General features: G+C 43.2%; 1 protein-coding gene across 1 annotated transcript in view; it reads right to left on the bottom strand.

Moving 5' to 3' along the window:
* The window catches only part of THEMIS (thymocyte selection associated), a 79,209-nt gene extending 64,960 nt beyond the window's left edge, over positions 1–14,249 (bottom strand). The window contains exon 1 of the mRNA XM_010574712.1: positions 14,159–14,249. Coding sequence (XP_010573014.1) covers positions 14,159–14,249 — 91 coding nt within the window. The remainder of the gene's footprint in view (positions 1–14,158) is intronic.
* Positions 14,250–16,558: the final 2,309 nt, after the last annotated feature.

The raw sequence follows: 16,558 nt of genomic DNA, 5'->3' as shown, positions 1-16,558 counted from the left end.
ACTCCCAGTGCATTGGTGAGTGTATTCATTTGCTCTGCTACTAACATTGCTCTGCTACTTTACTTAAAATACTTTTTTTTCTCATTTCCATTTCTCCCTTTCCCAAAGGGTTTGCAAGGTTAATTTTGCCCTTCTCTGGTCACATTTTTGACAAAAATCTAGAAGAAACAAGTTCTTTTTATCTCCTCTGAGAAGACAGCGTTTCCTTCCCACAATCCTTCTAACAGCCCTTTCTTGCATCTTGTTCAGTTTAAAGTCTTTTCTTTTTTTTTCCTTCTTAACCTAGGTAACCAGAATGGTCTCAGGCAATGAGAGATTACTTAAAACCTGACCTCTGGCTATATAGTAACAATCAAAAATTGAGATGGCCTGTACTGAAATATTGCCATTGCCTGCAGAACTCACTTCCTACAGAAAGTAACATTCTTTACTCCACAGATCTTCTTGTAGTTGGTGGGGATAAAAAACCCCACAACTTTTTGTTTGTTTGTTTGTTTTTGCCAGGTGTCATATCAGAAATGCAACTGCCAAGTGATTTTCCTAATGCACACTCAAGATCATTCCAGTCACAACCATAGCCTCGGCTAATAAGCATCTCTTACTGAGTCTGGGATATATTTATCAACTCTGCTGCAGCACCTGCAGGTGACAAGCACTTGATTACCCCCTTGGCCTCACTGGAAGTCACTGGGAGACCAACATGAGCAAAAGTTGCCTTGGTTTTAGCCTAAACCCAAAGCCTCAGTAGAGCACCACAGAAAAATGGGTTCGTGTCAGGACAGGAGGATGAAGGATAGTAACACTGAGTAACTGGTTAAGTACTCTGTTGTGAAGACACATCCAAGCAACCCTGTCTGTTGCTTGTGCACCACTCTCACAATTGAGATAGACAGCAGGAAATCCCCAGCTGCTCCCCTGAGGAAGGCAGGTACGGATGTACATTTTTAACCCTATGTAGAAGAAACTAAGTTAAAAAAAAAAATTAAAAAATCATGTGGTGGATGCTTCTGGTGGGCTGGATATAGCAACATTGCCTGGTTTCCCTTGCTGAGAATGCTACACAGGATCAAGGGAACTGTTGTACTTAGGCTCTAAACTCCCCCAGCAGGCTACTGCCTTTCTGTTGCATACCAGGATGATGATTAGCACAGAAGTATTCTGGATTATATGCCACACAAATATCAGCCACAGTCAGGTGAAAGAACATGCTGTTTATGCATCCTTTCAACCTGTCTGGTACTAAGCAGAAGACCAAGGGAGCTGCTGCCCTTTAACTAAAAAAGAACAATCTGGTTTTCTTATTGTAAAATATGAAAAGTGCATAGTTGTTTGCTCTCCCTTTAGTCCCTGAGCAATTCAACATTGACAAACTCAGATGTCTCCACTGGATATTGCTACAGCTCCCATTGGTAGGCTGGCTGCTGCTCTAATAAACACATGAGGAATTATCATAACTCTCATTGCTTTAGCTGAGCTCCATAGGATATTTTATGACAGTCAGAAAAGTCTGTGTGCAATACTTATTTCATATTAGAGTGAGAGGGAGAGAAAGATTGAGCTGCCACGAAGAAGGTAATACTCCTTTTGTGCTGAACCACCTCACCCCTCACATCAGACACAGCACAGATCACAAACAACCATGATATTATTAGATACAGGGAATCCCAGAGGACCTGGCGTGGTGAGCTCTGCATTATAGAAACATGGAAAGATGAGCAAAGAATTCCAATATTCTCACCTCTCAACAAATGTTTGTGAAAACCTACTCAAAATGGGAGCTTGTGGCTTCTAGAGGCTTTTTTTCTTCAGTGCAGATTTAGATCCAGCTTCTCCAGACTACCTCACTTGAAAATAGACCCCCAGAAACCATTTAATATATGAAAGTAACTACAGTGACTAATTATGGGCTTTGGGCACATTTGCTTTCATCTGTGCTAGACAGCCTTTGCAAGCGTGCCCCTTGATGCAGCCAGGACTTGCCGTGCATCCAGGAGCGGGCAGTGCTGCTCCATACGAGCACAGGCACCCAGCCATGCAGGCTGGGTGGCCTTGAGGACTGTGGCTCCTCTCCAAATAACATGGTAGCTGGAGGTAGCTGGAGCAAACCAAGCAATTGCCCTGAGGGGAAGAATGGAGCAGTTAAGTGGCTGAACCTCTCAAAAAAATGATGTGATTGAAGAAGGTCTAACTACTACTTCAGTCTATATCTGCAGCAGAGTGGTGCCACCAGGAAATAAAGAGGGGAGTCAGAGGAGGGCCCTGTTTCTGACCACGGCTGGTTCTGAAGGACTTACTACTTTTATCAGGTTTGCTTTTCCTCAGGCACAATAGCTTAACTGCAAATTACACCACATAGAGTTTGAGAAGTCCTGCCCTCCATCACAAAATAAAAAGTACAAATGGGGCTTGCAAAAAAGTGACAACACTGATCAGTTAGTGATGGGTCCAAGGCTGAAGATCCAGTCTGGTAATATCCATGAGAAGAGACTAGCTCTGCCAAACACTCAAAAATAGACGATTGGATGACACAAAAATTAGCCTTTGACAAAGCAATCAAAATTTGCAACACATGAGAAATACAGATAAGAATCTACAGAGGTAAACAGTGGCCGGCCTGGCACTGTAAAGATGGCAGAGAATCTAAAACACTGCAAGAAAAGGGTAAAATACACAAAAAAAGAAAATCCGCACTCATAAAAGAGAGAAAGTACCTGAGGCAGACAAGCATATGGAGCTCAAGCTGGAGTCTACAAAAAGCATTACATGGACCTGCAGGCTCTGTTTGAAACATCAAGGGCCAAGATAATGCATTCAGAAAAAAGATGGATTATAAATGGCAGACTGAAAGCCACAAAAGAGTATGCACAGAATAGTCACACAGGGCTGTCACAGCACCTAAACTCTCAGTGACTTTTGTCAGAATAAAACATAACATTGTTGTGGGAAACAAATGGATCATTCATCTAAAAGCACTAGTTTTAGAAAAAGTAAGATGAAAATTAAAACTTAAAAAAAAAGTCATGATTTTAATTAAAAAAAAAAAAAGAAAATCAAGAGAGCTTGTTGTCTTACCATCAAAGAAATAAACTATTACATGGGTACATAATCTACTGGCAAAGATAATGCTTTGTAATAATACCAAGTAAAGTGAACCCCTTCTTAATATAAAAAAGAGGAAGAAAGAAAAGATGTATTTTTTGGCATCGTCAAGAAGCGAAAGGGTATTAGGCAGCTAGGAAGGATGTTTTAAGTCTTCTAGAAGAGAGGAAAACTTTCAGCAGAGTAGAAGTGGACAGTGCCCAAGAATCCCAGGACTCATGGCCATAGGACGGTACCTTTCATCCCAGAAGAGAAGTTCAATAAATTGCTCATATAATGACTAACAGAGGTATGCCACCACATTTTCCATCCAGTTAAGGAAGTCAGAGACCAGCCTTCAACAGCATATCAGTAGTAAAACTTACATACATGAGTGGATCGACAGAGAGATAGATGTGTATATATGTATGTAGGAAGATGTCTACCTAGATGACCATTTTCATGGGCAACTTGCAGGATTTTAATTACCTCCTCCTTTATCAGATCATTTGAAATAGACCAAGAGGTTGAAAGACTATGAAGGTGAGAATCTGGGAGGAGGATGGCTAACAAACTGAGACCAGAATTGCAGAAGCCTCATTTTTAACGACACCAGGATAAAAAAAAAAAATCATTAAGAAATGAAACTGCCAGCCATACAAGAACAGATTCATTTTGGTGGGGGGACAACAATTGCACATACAGTATTGATTGTAATTACATATTTGTCTGCAACTAGATTGCCTTAGCTCTGATTTTAGCCCTTGCTTGGTGATTTGCCTGGAATAGTACAATGAAGATTAAATTCAGACAAGAAAAATGTTACCTGTGTGATTTGTCATCTAGGCATTTGCAGCAAATATTTGTGCTGATAAAAGGGAGGGAGGGAAACTGCATGGTTTTCAAAAGGGACAATAAAAATTCTTTTTCCTTTAAAAGCCACAATAATTAGTCTTAAAACATTGTGAAAATACCTGCTGTGTGACAACATGACCCTGAAAGATTTTACTTCAGCTGTGTGATGTGGATGCACATACACAATATATTGAAAAATAAAATTAAAATGGACCTTTTAGTACATTTATTTGTCCTTGCACAACAGTAACTGTATTTTTCCCACTCAAGCCACAAAGAAAGTGTAAGATGTTGAAAATGTAAATCAAGTAACCTTAAGGACTGAATCTTTTTGATTTGAAAAAGATGTATGCAGTATAATGCAAAAAACATTTTAGCAGAACCCAGAATAAAGCAGCTTATTTACAGTGATCAAACAATGCCCCTGAAGGCTGTAATTAAAGAGCTTGTTGCCTTTGAAACCACCTTTTCTGGATTGTACTTTGTTCAATAAAAAACACATTTATATCCTTTCATAAGCTCGTGTCTAGTTTGACAATCTATATTAGCAACTGCTGTGATCACATCAAAGTAATCCTAATAATTGGTTCAATATCTTTTTCCTCCGTCTTTCCTAAAATGCTAAGCAGCCACACCACCATCCTCTCTGACGTGAACCCTTTATTTGATTTATTTCTCATTATAGGTACAAGAAGAATCTTTTTGTATTAAAAATAACAATATAAAATATAAATACAGTGAATGCATGAGATGGAGGATGTCATTCTTCATGGCAGGGCATATGACAGTACCACTGAGAGAAATATTTTATAATACAAGGTAGAACAGCAAACATCTCAGTAATATTTCCCTTTTTCTTCCCAGCAGCTTAGAGTGCTATTCAATGACTGCTCTCGGAGGGAACAATTCACTGATGCTGGTAGGAAGTATGACTCAAAACCAGGTCCATGACTAAACAGCAATAATACATCAGTTGCATGTAAGGCCCTTTTGCCGCATGCCCCTGGGCAGTTTAGCAAGGAGGGCTAGAGAGAGAATGCAAACAAGACAAAAGGCTTCACTAAGGTTGCACAGAGGATCATTCAGCAGGGCTGGAGCTCGAGCCCAGGCTGGCTGACTCCCAGTCTGTCTGTCTGTCTGCTACAGGGTGCTGCTAAGCACTTCCTAATATCCTCCACTCTTTTTTTTTTTTTTTTTTTTTTTTTTTTTTTTTTTAACAAAGACCAAGCTCTTCTAACAAAACCAAATCACTTTGCAGGCCAGACACTAGGCATTGACTCCCTAGCCCCATGAGTTTGCATCCTTGAAGGAAAAAAGTCTCCCTTTCATCTCTCAGTAGCACCCACTGAATTCATTGCAGCTGGCAGGCTGAGCGGTCTTTGAAAGAAGATCCAAAGAACCAGAAATCTGGCTGCTTTGCAGGGAAATGAAAGATCTCCAACATGTCCTGAAAGAGCAGAACTTTGTCCCGATGTCCTTTTCCCAGTGCTTCTTTCTCCACTATTATGTTGTCATCAGTTGCCCATATGGGTGCTGCCTTCCTGGATCAGAGGTGACCGTTTCAGGGGCTGATGAAATCGTTCTGCTTTCACATAAAGGCACAATCCCCTGGTGCAGCCGTTCAGCCAGAATTACAATAGCCTGCTTTCCCCTACGACACAGCTCAGCTGAAATCACTGTTTTATTAAGGCTGCTGCAGGCTCCCGAAGTAATATATGAAGGGCATAATGTATCTATAATTAGTGTCAATAAAAAAGATACCATTCTTTATGGGCATTATTTGCGGGTTAGCCAATTGTTCAGCCTTTATGCTCTTTGGCAAGAAGAGAGATCTATTTTAGAGTTGTGGGGAGGAGAGTTTTGCTTAATAACTTTAATCATATTATACTCTGATTAAGCAGTAGGGAAAAGCAACCAATTTCTGATGGTGAGAAGTTAGGTGTCTTTTTTTCTTTTTTTTTTTAATTCAAATACCTCCTGAGGACCGAAGATGCTTATCAGCATGCTGGATTTTCCCCACTAAACTCAAACAGACGAACATCTTGTGGGGAAGATACAAAGAGGCTGAAAATCAAAGGCACAATGGCAGGCAAAGAAGGAAGCATGCCCCAGCTTCTCTCCAACCCCAGGAGAGAGTGCACTTTGAGAGTGGCTGCAAATAGTAGAAAGCACCTGTATGGCTTTCATGCACCCCTTCCTTCCTACCCCCAGAAGGTGCACCCACCGAGAGCGTGTGAGCCCAGCTCCCCCGTGCCCACATGGTGCTCCAGAGGCCATGGGGTAGCAGTGGTCATAAAGGCGATGTGAATTTGTGTAGAAGATCCTCTATCAAGTGACAGAGCAACTTACTGGATTTTATAGCAGCTCTTCTCTCTTTAACATGTCCTAAGCAACAAAACTCTGCAGGTTTGGTCAGTCCGGGACACAAATCCTTCAAGGAGTTCAACTGCTGAATTGCCACAGAGGTAAACTCCCTTCAAAAGGCTCTGTGCAAAGGCAGCATCTTATCTTGATCGTACCTAATTAGGCTGCAGAGGATCTGATTTTTGCCAGCACAAAACCATCAAAAAACAAAAGCTGTAAGATTTATCTTTTGCCATATAAAGTCAAACTTTAAATGTCAAGTGCTTTAAGCCATTTCAATCATAATGGAATTTTTTAAAAAATTACTTCTGCAATTTCTGATTTATTCCTTTCCTGATAGGTTTATGGCCCTTCTTTAATACTTTCTTCTGATTCTCATCTATCCAGAGGGCTTGCACTCCGCATGTGGCAGCAGAGCTTTGTGCGTGCAGCACTCGCTATAATGGAAAGAGCAAGTGAAATCACAGCTCCAAATGCAACATCTTCAACCTTTTGTTTGGGTTTACCCGCATGAGTTGGAATTACTGCAGCGGTGAAGACAATGCCAAAAGCTGCTTTTGAACAGCATTAGTCACTGGTTTAGCTGTTCGTGATTTCTTTAGTTTTATTAATTTTCTTTGCAGCGTTAATTAGTTTGACTTAAGGTATGTTTATTAAAGTGCATGTTTAACAGGAAATCTGTGCTTTGTTGAACTAGGTTTAAGTAAAGTAGGCTGCTTAAATTAAGTTGCAGCATCAGGCCAGAGTGTTGAGCACTTCACAGGTGAAGCCCAGAACTGGAAACATGTTTAAGCATCTTCCCCTACTGAGATCACAGCACGCTGCCCCTTGTGCCGTCATTGTGTGTCCAACGGAGCTAATCGAAACTGTGACCCTGGACTAATGCCATGTTCCCTCATGCATAGATCACCAGGTACTGGAAGAAAAAAATACCCCACAAAAGCCCTGTAACTCAGAAGGGGTGCATGGTCATGGGCTTGTGTGTCCATTTATCTCAGGATCTTCCCTCCTCTGTCATTTGCTATAGATGTCCCATTATCTTCCCAGAGACAGAGTTTGTGAAAATTTTCTTGGTATTTTTATAGGATGGCAGGTTCATATGTAGGGAAACAGGGCTCCTCCTGCTGCTGACCTCCTCCTTGCATCCCCAGAGGCCAAAGTGCAACAACAGCCGGGGAGCCCTCACCACTGCAGGAAACCAGCACGTCAATGGCAGCTTTAGCTAGCCAAGGCAAGGGGTTGACCCCTGCGTTGAGACAAGCAGGGCAGTTTGGGTATTCTGCCCACCTCCTATGCCATTCACACGGAAGCCCGAAACTGAATGTCATGGAAAGAAAATCCCTGCAAGGGGATCCTCGAAACAGCTTCACCCACAGTGCCAGCTACCCAGGCTCAGATTTCTCTCAGTGTGTCTGGATGAGTCATCCCACTAAGGGCAGCAGTGTGAATAAAACGAGCAATATTTGACCCATAAAAGTCAGGTTCTGTTCTCATATTGCATTCACTGAAGGGCACTTTCCTTCTTGTTCAGAATAAAACGTGTTTTTGAAGCAGCCTGTACAAGTGCAGGAGAGTTTCAGTAGCACGTATTAATAAAGAAAATTTACCAACATGCTCTGACTACTGACCACAAAAGAGAATCCAAACTATCTCTTACTCCTGCTGTACCTAGGGCTCTTGCTCCTAACTGCTGAATCAAGAGTAAGGGAAACAACTATGTTCAAGGGGGAGAAAAACCTTCCATGTTTACAGAGAGATTTGGCTTTTATCTCTGTAAAAAAATGAGCCAAATTAGCATGTGCAAACACTGTACCATTTAACGTGCAATTCTCCCTTTTGCATGCACTCAGCTGAGACTCCACCCAGTAAATGCACAGGTCATTTTTATTGATCTTCCACCTCTAAGAAATACAACCTTCATTATCTTCATCAAAGCTGTTCAAAGCTGTCCATACTTTAGCCTCTGTTTAAATTGCCTTGTTGCTTTTCATAAGAAAAAGTGCCTTTATTAATCCTGACGAGGCAGCTCGCTTGTTTTATTCATATCTATTACAGACTGCATATCCTAGCTTTCATCCACTCACTGGCTTTTCCTACTGGTAAGAGAGCAGGATTCATTCCCTCTAGGTTGGCTTAAAACCAGTAAAAAATCATTCCATCCTACATGATCATTTTCTAACTATTAGCATTGAGAGCGATTTCTTGTCTAAATTAGGACTTGAGGCAGCTGAGACTTGGTATACAATGATTCCTTTTCTGCTCAGTTTACCTAGTTGCAGTTACGGGGTTAACAGGACTTTTCTAAGTGGTTCCAGTGCTCTGCTGCTGGCCAGCCAAACCCATCACTCCCCTGAAAGGTTCACAGAAGCCCATGCTGGAAAGATGCTGTTTCCCAGTAGCAGAAGCAGAAAGAGTGAAATTGAAACCGCAGAGAGGGCGAGCAGGTGTGGATATGCAGCCAGCAAAGGAGAGCCAAGAGGAACCATGAGCGTAAGCATGTTCGTGTTCTTTATGGTTCACCAAAGAGAGTTTTGAAATGGAGCTATTCACATTCCCCAAATAAGCAGCAAATCCCAAAGGGTGGGTTTTTTTGGCATTGCCCCTCATGCAGCTGTCAAGGAGTGCCAAAGAGCTGCCTGGAGAGGGGATCGCTACCTGGCAATACGGAGCATCTTGAACTCCCTTAGGTCTGGAAGGGCATTAACCAGGGATCTATATGTGACCCCACTGTTGTTTCTTCCCACCATTTTGTCCTTGTGCAGAGAGACCTGGCACTTTCCAGAGCCCTGGGAGAGGAGGCAGAGAGCGGCGCACAACATTTACAGCCTGCTGCTTCACTGCACTCCCAATCTGCAGAGGTGGAGGCTGCTGGCTTACAGATCCCTTCTCTCCAGAGAAAGAGCACACAGCATAAACTTTCCTGATGAGTCTCATGGGTCCATCATAAAGAGGAGATGTCCTGGCACTGTGATTTACACAAGTGCTGCTTTTGAACAGCAGAACTGCAGAGAGGAGCTACCAACGCTCCCTGTACTGTGGCAAATCCCAGTTCTTGGGGTCCTAATCCCATTGCTGATGAGTGCATTTAGCTTTAGGGGAATAAAAAAAAGGCAATGCAGGATTTCTATTTAGGCGGAGCAAAAATGGGAAGGCTATGGGTAGAGGAACATGGCTAGTGGCAAGAAACACCAACAGAATAGGTGCTTTGAGCAGTTCTACATTTTTCACAATTAAAGTTTGACACTTTTTACTGTCCTGCCACTGGTTAAATTAAGCCTGGAGAATATAAAATTCAATTACCCATAAAATAATTATATCAGTATTAAAACAGCATAATTTTTGCAACATAAAGATGAAAGCCTGTACTTGCATGCTATCTGTAAAAATCAGCGGTCATACAGTACTTAGCTCACTAAACATCAATATTTACTAAAATGTTCAAAGAAAAATATTCAGTCAATAAAACCAGTTTCCAATGGAGTTTCAGTGGTTTAATTTTTTAATAACGTATTTTAATGAGCTTTTAAATTGTCATGCACTTCAGTCTGCACTGTAGTTCCTTTCTAATCAGTGCTGATTACCAAGACATTTGTATCTGGCAAACTTGCCCGCATTTTATAATCAGCCTTCCTATTCCCTTCAGAGATTCAACAGTCCAGTTTTGGTAGCAATGATATGACTGCAGAGTCCAAAACAACTGCCCTGAGAGGCACCCCTGGGGTTTGCAGAGCCACCCTCTCCTTCCACCTATGTTTCCTTTTTAGACCAGGGATAACAATAATTTCTCTACTTCTGTATGGTCCTTTGCATGTGATGAATGAAAAGCACTTTAGAAGACCTTGGGGCTATTACTAAACCCCCATTTTCCTGACTCTGCCTAGTGTTGGGCAGCTGCAGGCGGTGACTGCAGGTTGGGGCTGTGACTGTGCAGCCACCCAGTGCTGGAGGGAAAGGGACTGGGAACACGACAGTATGAACAAGCTCCTCAGACCTTGGCTATCCTGCCTGAGGCAAACTGGGTAAGCCTTCAACCAACCCAAAACTCCAGGTGTGGCATGAAACACACTGATAGCACCCCAGGGAAACCCTTCCCTCTGCTTCAAGCCAGGAACAGAGAGGTGAACAGGAACAGAGCTTCCTCAGAAAGGTGTCTGGGTTGTAGTATTCACTACCAACAGCAAAAGTTCAATCGCCTGTAGATTCTCCAGCTTAAAGTATTATGAAAGGAAACAGGGTCTATGTAGTCCTGTCCATTTGCAGTTGTGGGAGCTACAGTTAAATAAATCACAATTCCATTAATAGCAGCAGGAGCATAATTTTTTATAGGCCAGTAGAGAGACTAATGGTGGAATGGCTGCACACAGCACATGTTTTCAACTTACGCTTCACGAGGAGCTGCAGCAGGCTGGCTTGTGTCTAAAAAGAGAGACCTAGATTGCATTTGGTGCTACATGGGTATGAAGGCAGACCGGGATCTTTTAGAGCTTTTGCCTTGCCCAAGGGCAAGCGAATTCCTACTCTTTCCCTGGAGCTTGACTTCGCAGCTTCTAATAAAAATACCTTACCACATGGAAAAAAATGCATCCATCCTTTCAAAGGCTTACAGCATTATGCTTTCCTTATGATTTCAGAGGCACTGAAACTCTGTCAAAAGCAGTGAGACTAATTTGCAAGTCACATATTTACTTATAAAATCACCTAGACGTAAGTGCAGTGTGTGCAAAATGTTGCTTCCAGAGTAAATGAAGAGCTTCAACCCCACAGCACACAGTGCACCATAGAAGACCAGTGAATGAATTAAGCTCCATCGTCTCCTTACCACCTAGATAGCTATAGCCTTCATTGGTTGGCCGCTGCAGCTTTGATGTGACAGCTCTAATGGATTTAGTAGATGGTTATTTACTCCAGTAGCTATTCTATGTATCTGGTTAAGCTGACATTAAGCTGTAATTTTTTCTGGGGTTGTGGAGAGGGGAATATACATAGAATGTACATAAGTACAAATTCTCTCTATTTTAAATTCTTACACCAGAAAATTAATCGTGCCTTGTGATTGACCAGTTTTAAAAATTTAAAATTTAAAAATAAATCTTCTCCCTTACTATCTGCATGTTGTGCTGAGAATGGGTAAAGATTCCTATGAAATCCAATTCCATAAAGCTGCTAATCCAGGTAGGACTCAGCTGACTGGCTGACTTTTTAGCTGGTTGGAAGCTACTACAATCAGTGCACGAACACTCTGATTTGGTCCCTGCAACCACAGTAATAAACCCATGTTCCCTGTCAATAGACCTGCCATTACCCACAATGTGATTGCTGGTGTACTGCATGTGGTAAGAGAAATCAAAAAGGTTGTTGCAGGGGCAGGGGGATCTGCCTGAGGAACGACTAGAAAATGGTTGTCCTAATGGAAATTCAAAGTGCACAGTGGTCCACTCCTGTTTAGCAATATAACAGGGATTACTTCAGACTCTCTCTGAAGCACTACTCTCGCTTCAGAAAATGCAACATAAATCATAATGCAATCACAGAACAGCATGTTCACCCCTGCTGCCAGCTATGGAGGGAAGCAAAATGTTCAGGAGAGATCCAACATGGACAAAGAGCTCCGGGAGGGAACGGGGGAGAGGAAGGGAGAGTGTAGCCCGAGAAGACCTTTTGTAGCCCTAGATCTTGCAAACCTCTCGGGCACAGAGCGTCTCGAGTGTCTCAAGCTTCCTCTGAAGCAAGGAAGAAGAAGAGAGAGGAACCAACACAAGCCTGAAAGCAGACATTAGGGTTTCTAGGTACTTGCAACAGTGCTGACTGTGAGGGGAAGGAGCCAAGTAGCACATCTGTATCAGCCTTGCTCATTGTGTAAGAAAGAAACACCTGCATGTATGTTAGTGCTGCACCTAGCCTGCTGGTGGAAACACGTATGAGTACAGCTGAGAGGAAGCCACCGGGAGCAGAGGACAGGAAGAGGTGGTGCTGCTGAAGGCTGAAGAATCTGCATCTGAGCAGCACAAGGCCTCTCGCTTTTAGTGCAAACATTCCCCGGTCACTATAGCACATACCACCCTTTCCCAAGGCTGTGTAGGCTTTTATTATCAACAGTCATCAGCTAATAGCCTTTTTCTCTCACATGCAAGGACATTGCTGCAGAATGGTCTGTGGGCTAAGTCTCCACTGGTATTTTTCTCCTCATATGGAAGAGTTTACACAGTAAATGGAAGCACATGCTGAAATACCCTGGCTCCAAAGATGTAGTGGTATGAGCTTTATCATCCACTAGCAGCAGGATGCAGACTGTAGGGACTCAGAAACCTGCTGACAGCTGAGCTACCGTAATTTTATTATAGCATTTTGTATATACATCTATATCTCACAGTATTTTATGTACACATATACATACATATATATATCCATATGCATGTACATGTACATATACATATACATGCAACTTGTATTTATATTACCTCTGCTTCCTAGGTGTGTGGAAATAGACAAATATGGTGGCTGCTCCAACTTAAGGAGGTGATCTTCCTGCCTTTAGTTTAAATTCCACTCTCCATCACTTAGGTAGTTGCCACCTTATCAAGAACTTAATTCAGTTAAAGTTCTTGGGCCATTTTAAAATGTAAAACTTGAACAGACCACATGTCAAAGGTCAGAAAAAGCATATTTTCAAAAGTTTCTAGTGATTTTGGCCAAGTTTGTTTCCCAGAATGCCTTTTTGTGTATCATCAGTATTATTCATGTGTCCTAGGCAGCTTCTAGAGCAGCCAGGATAGGCAATCAGAAGAACATAGACAGTATTCCACTATCACAGCTTAAGTATGCCCTTTCCTGTTTTCTTCCCTCCCCAAGGGGCTGTTCTCATGGAGGGAAGAATTGCAACTCCGGCCACAGTGCTGAGACTGCAGCTCAGACTTTCCATGGCCACAGCTGACCGGCGACGACCTCCTTGCTCCTCCTACTATGGAGCAGCATGGGGATTTTTAGATTAACATAAAGATAGATATTGTGGATCCGGAAGCAGGTGTTTGACTGAGGATGAAGCAGGCTTTAGCTCATTTCATAAAGCTCCTTCTGTCTTATCTAGTGTGACCCCAAGTTTTTCCTTGCAGTGGCAGGGAGGTAACTTTCTTTTCCTAGACTAACACATGGGCCTGACATGGTGTGTTCACTGTCATTAAAGTCCATGCCCTGACCAAGCACAGAACTTTTCCCTCCAGTGCAAGCATCTTTACTATCCTTCTGATGTGTTTTGTGCACAAGAAGAGCCCAGCAATAAAAACACCATAAAAAGATCTGCTGCAGGAAAACTCAGCAAAATATCACCCTGGTGATGCTCCTGTCTGGCTCATACCCATTCCTTTGTATTGTTGCACACCCAAAGTACCCCCAAATGCGGCACAGAACTCACAGGAAAATCTCTCTCACAGTCACTTTCCAGACACACTGATTCTTTATTTCTGAGACAGAAGAACACTGCTCCATGCCAATCCCAGAAAAGCAGAGCTAGATTTAATCAATTAACCTCTGGGAGGTGATTTGCAATTGCTGGATTGATGGCTCTGTGTGAACAGAAAGCAAATGCCTGACTTATTCCAGTACTCTTTCCAGGATACGACGAGGACTAACTACAGCTCCTTCCTCACTGCCCGCGAGAAGACCAGATGCACACTGTACCAAAACATTTCCAAAGCCATGGATCATTACTCTGGTTCTTCAAAGGGAAAATTGCAGCTAGTAGGAAACTGCTGGGAGACAACTCTGTCAGCATCCTCCCTCTGCCTCCCCCACACCCCGGTCCCAAGGGGGACCTGATGTCAGAGACAGACTTGCAAAGCCCTGCCAGAAAGCATCCGATGCTCACCTTGGAAATAGATGCCTGACTGGATTTGGAGGACCCTAGGAAGGGCTCTTGGGTCCAGAGAATGAATGAACTTCTCCAGGGTAGATGCCATGGTCTGCAGCAAGGCAGCATGTGGGTTGGGCACGTAAAGACCAGTGAAGAGCTTTCGAGGCAGCAACACTTGCAGCCTGGTGCATGCTGCACCCGGGAGAGCCGTGGGGCTCCGTGGCGGAGGGAGGAGCGGCACGGGGAGGCACTTCTGCTTCCTCCCCTCCCTCGCCGCTTCCTCCCAGGGCTGCAGCTGGGGTGGAGTGAGGCAGGGGGATGCCGAGCAGGTGGCCCCACCACCAGTCTGGGGTACCTGTACCCACCGAGGGTCTGCACCAGGCTGGGAGAGGTGCAGGGTGTGCTGCGAGTAATGGGCTTTGGAGGGGGCAGGGGGATCTGCCGCAAAACTCCATCTCATCGGTGGTGGTTATTGACCCGGTGAAAAGAAGGTACTGAATATCAGCCCTGCCTAAAGTGGGGAAAAAACTGTCATGTCTGGGTGGTTTTTGAATTTTTTTGTTTGTTTTTTTTCTTGGAGCACGGCAAAATAGTTTGGTGTATGTTCTCTCCAAACCCAGAAACAGCCTTTGAAGAAAAGAAATGAAACCATTTTGTTCTGACGCTTTTTGCTGCCTTAAGTATTATATCTGGATTTAAGACATACAAATAGAATACAAAGGACTTCATCATGTAAATGGACATTAAAACACAAATGTTGTTATGCAAAATGACCAAGATTTTTTTAATGTCACCAGTGATTTGTGGGGCTTTGAATTTGCATCTGGGAATGAATTTTAAGAGGCTACTGCCCACTACCATGTGAAACTCAGACTGCATTGAGGATAAATGCACAGCATTGGTCCCAACTCTGCTGTTCTGAGCCTGATCAAGCACTGTTACTGCGGCAGCACTCCTCTGAAGAGTGAGCCCTCAGAGCAAATAAGCAGCAGACTCAGATCACCAGGAAAACTGAAGTGACTGTGATTTCATGTTCCCTTACAATGCTTTCCTGTTTCCCTGAGGCGTCAGGGAAACTAGGAAGCATGATGTTGTGACAAAATGGAGAGCGAGATAACGAACTTTATTTTCAAAAACTTGGTAGCTGCATTTCATCTGTATGTGATAATTTGCAGGAGACAATATAATCTTCCTCACCTATTAAAACCCAAAATGCTTATACTGGGTGCCCAGGCCTTGGAAGTGTCAGGCTAACTGTGGGGTTTGAAGAGTTTAACTTAGTCTTAATAAATATTGCTCCAGAGAGTGTGAAATAGGTTTTATAAGCGAGCAGCCTGCAGGTGCAGAGCTCGCTATTGCCAGTTGCTAACGCTGCAGGTGCTGCGGGCAAAATGAATAACAGGACTTTGGGTCTAGGGGTGACAGGTATTAGTAAAAGCCAACCTAGAGAACATGCATAGCCAACCACTCATCAACTATTTTAACACAAAAGATCCCTCATTCTCCCCTCCCAACAACACACAAGTGGAATTAAGCAAATATAATTGATCTGGGAGAGAGCTGGGGAAATCACACACACATTCAGTGCTAATCAAAAGACCCACATTGTAAAAAGCTGGTTCTTACAGGGTACAGAGCACTGAAATGTGTGAGTATTTTCAGCTTTTTCAGCAGGACATCTTTATATGTTTAAAAATTATGTGTGGTGTGCAACTCCAGCAAATCAAAGCCAATTTTCTTGATGTACCAGCTCCCAAGGTTGTCAGGTATTGTGTCAGTGCCAGCAGCTGGGCTTTACCTGTCTACTCTGTTTTGGTCTATGAATAAAGAGCCCCTAAGACCATTTCTGCTGTTCCTGAATTCACTTATATTTGGCTCTTCACTTCGCTAAGATTGCCAGGAACACCACCACAAAAACCATTTAACATGGACTGCAAATGCACATAAAAATTAGTAACTGGTTTCAAAATCACTTGAATCCAACAAAGCAAATGTACAAACAGGCATGGGTTTTGTACAAGAAAAATAAGAACAAAACCTGTTTTATGTTGCTGAATCCAGCAGCCCAACAGCACGGAGGAGGTGGCGGCAGGTCCATGCTCCCAGGACCAACCAGCCACATGGGCTCCACACAAGTATACAGCACCTATCCAGATAAGTACTCTGCCAGCCACACAGAAACCACAGCACTCACACGAGCACCAATGGCCTCATCCTGTCCCACTCTCTGGCTGATCCAGATGAAGCTCTGTTAGTGAGAAATATATATATGTATATATGCAGTGGATCCCTCTGGTAGCTGGGTTTAGGCACAGTCCACCCAGTAACTGGCCTCTGATCTTGCTGGCACCTGGGCATGCGAGTAGCCCTCGATATACAGAGCCCCGTGCCAGTGGCTGGGGGGGAGAAACCCCC

This window comes from Haliaeetus leucocephalus, unplaced genomic scaffold, assembly GCF_000737465.1.
Source record: "Haliaeetus leucocephalus isolate CR32 unplaced genomic scaffold, Haliaeetus_leucocephalus-4.0 Scaffold450, whole genome shotgun sequence".
NCBI lineage: Eukaryota > Metazoa > Chordata > Aves > Accipitriformes > Accipitridae > Haliaeetus > Haliaeetus leucocephalus.
This window is presented reverse-complemented; position numbering and strand designations above follow the sequence as displayed.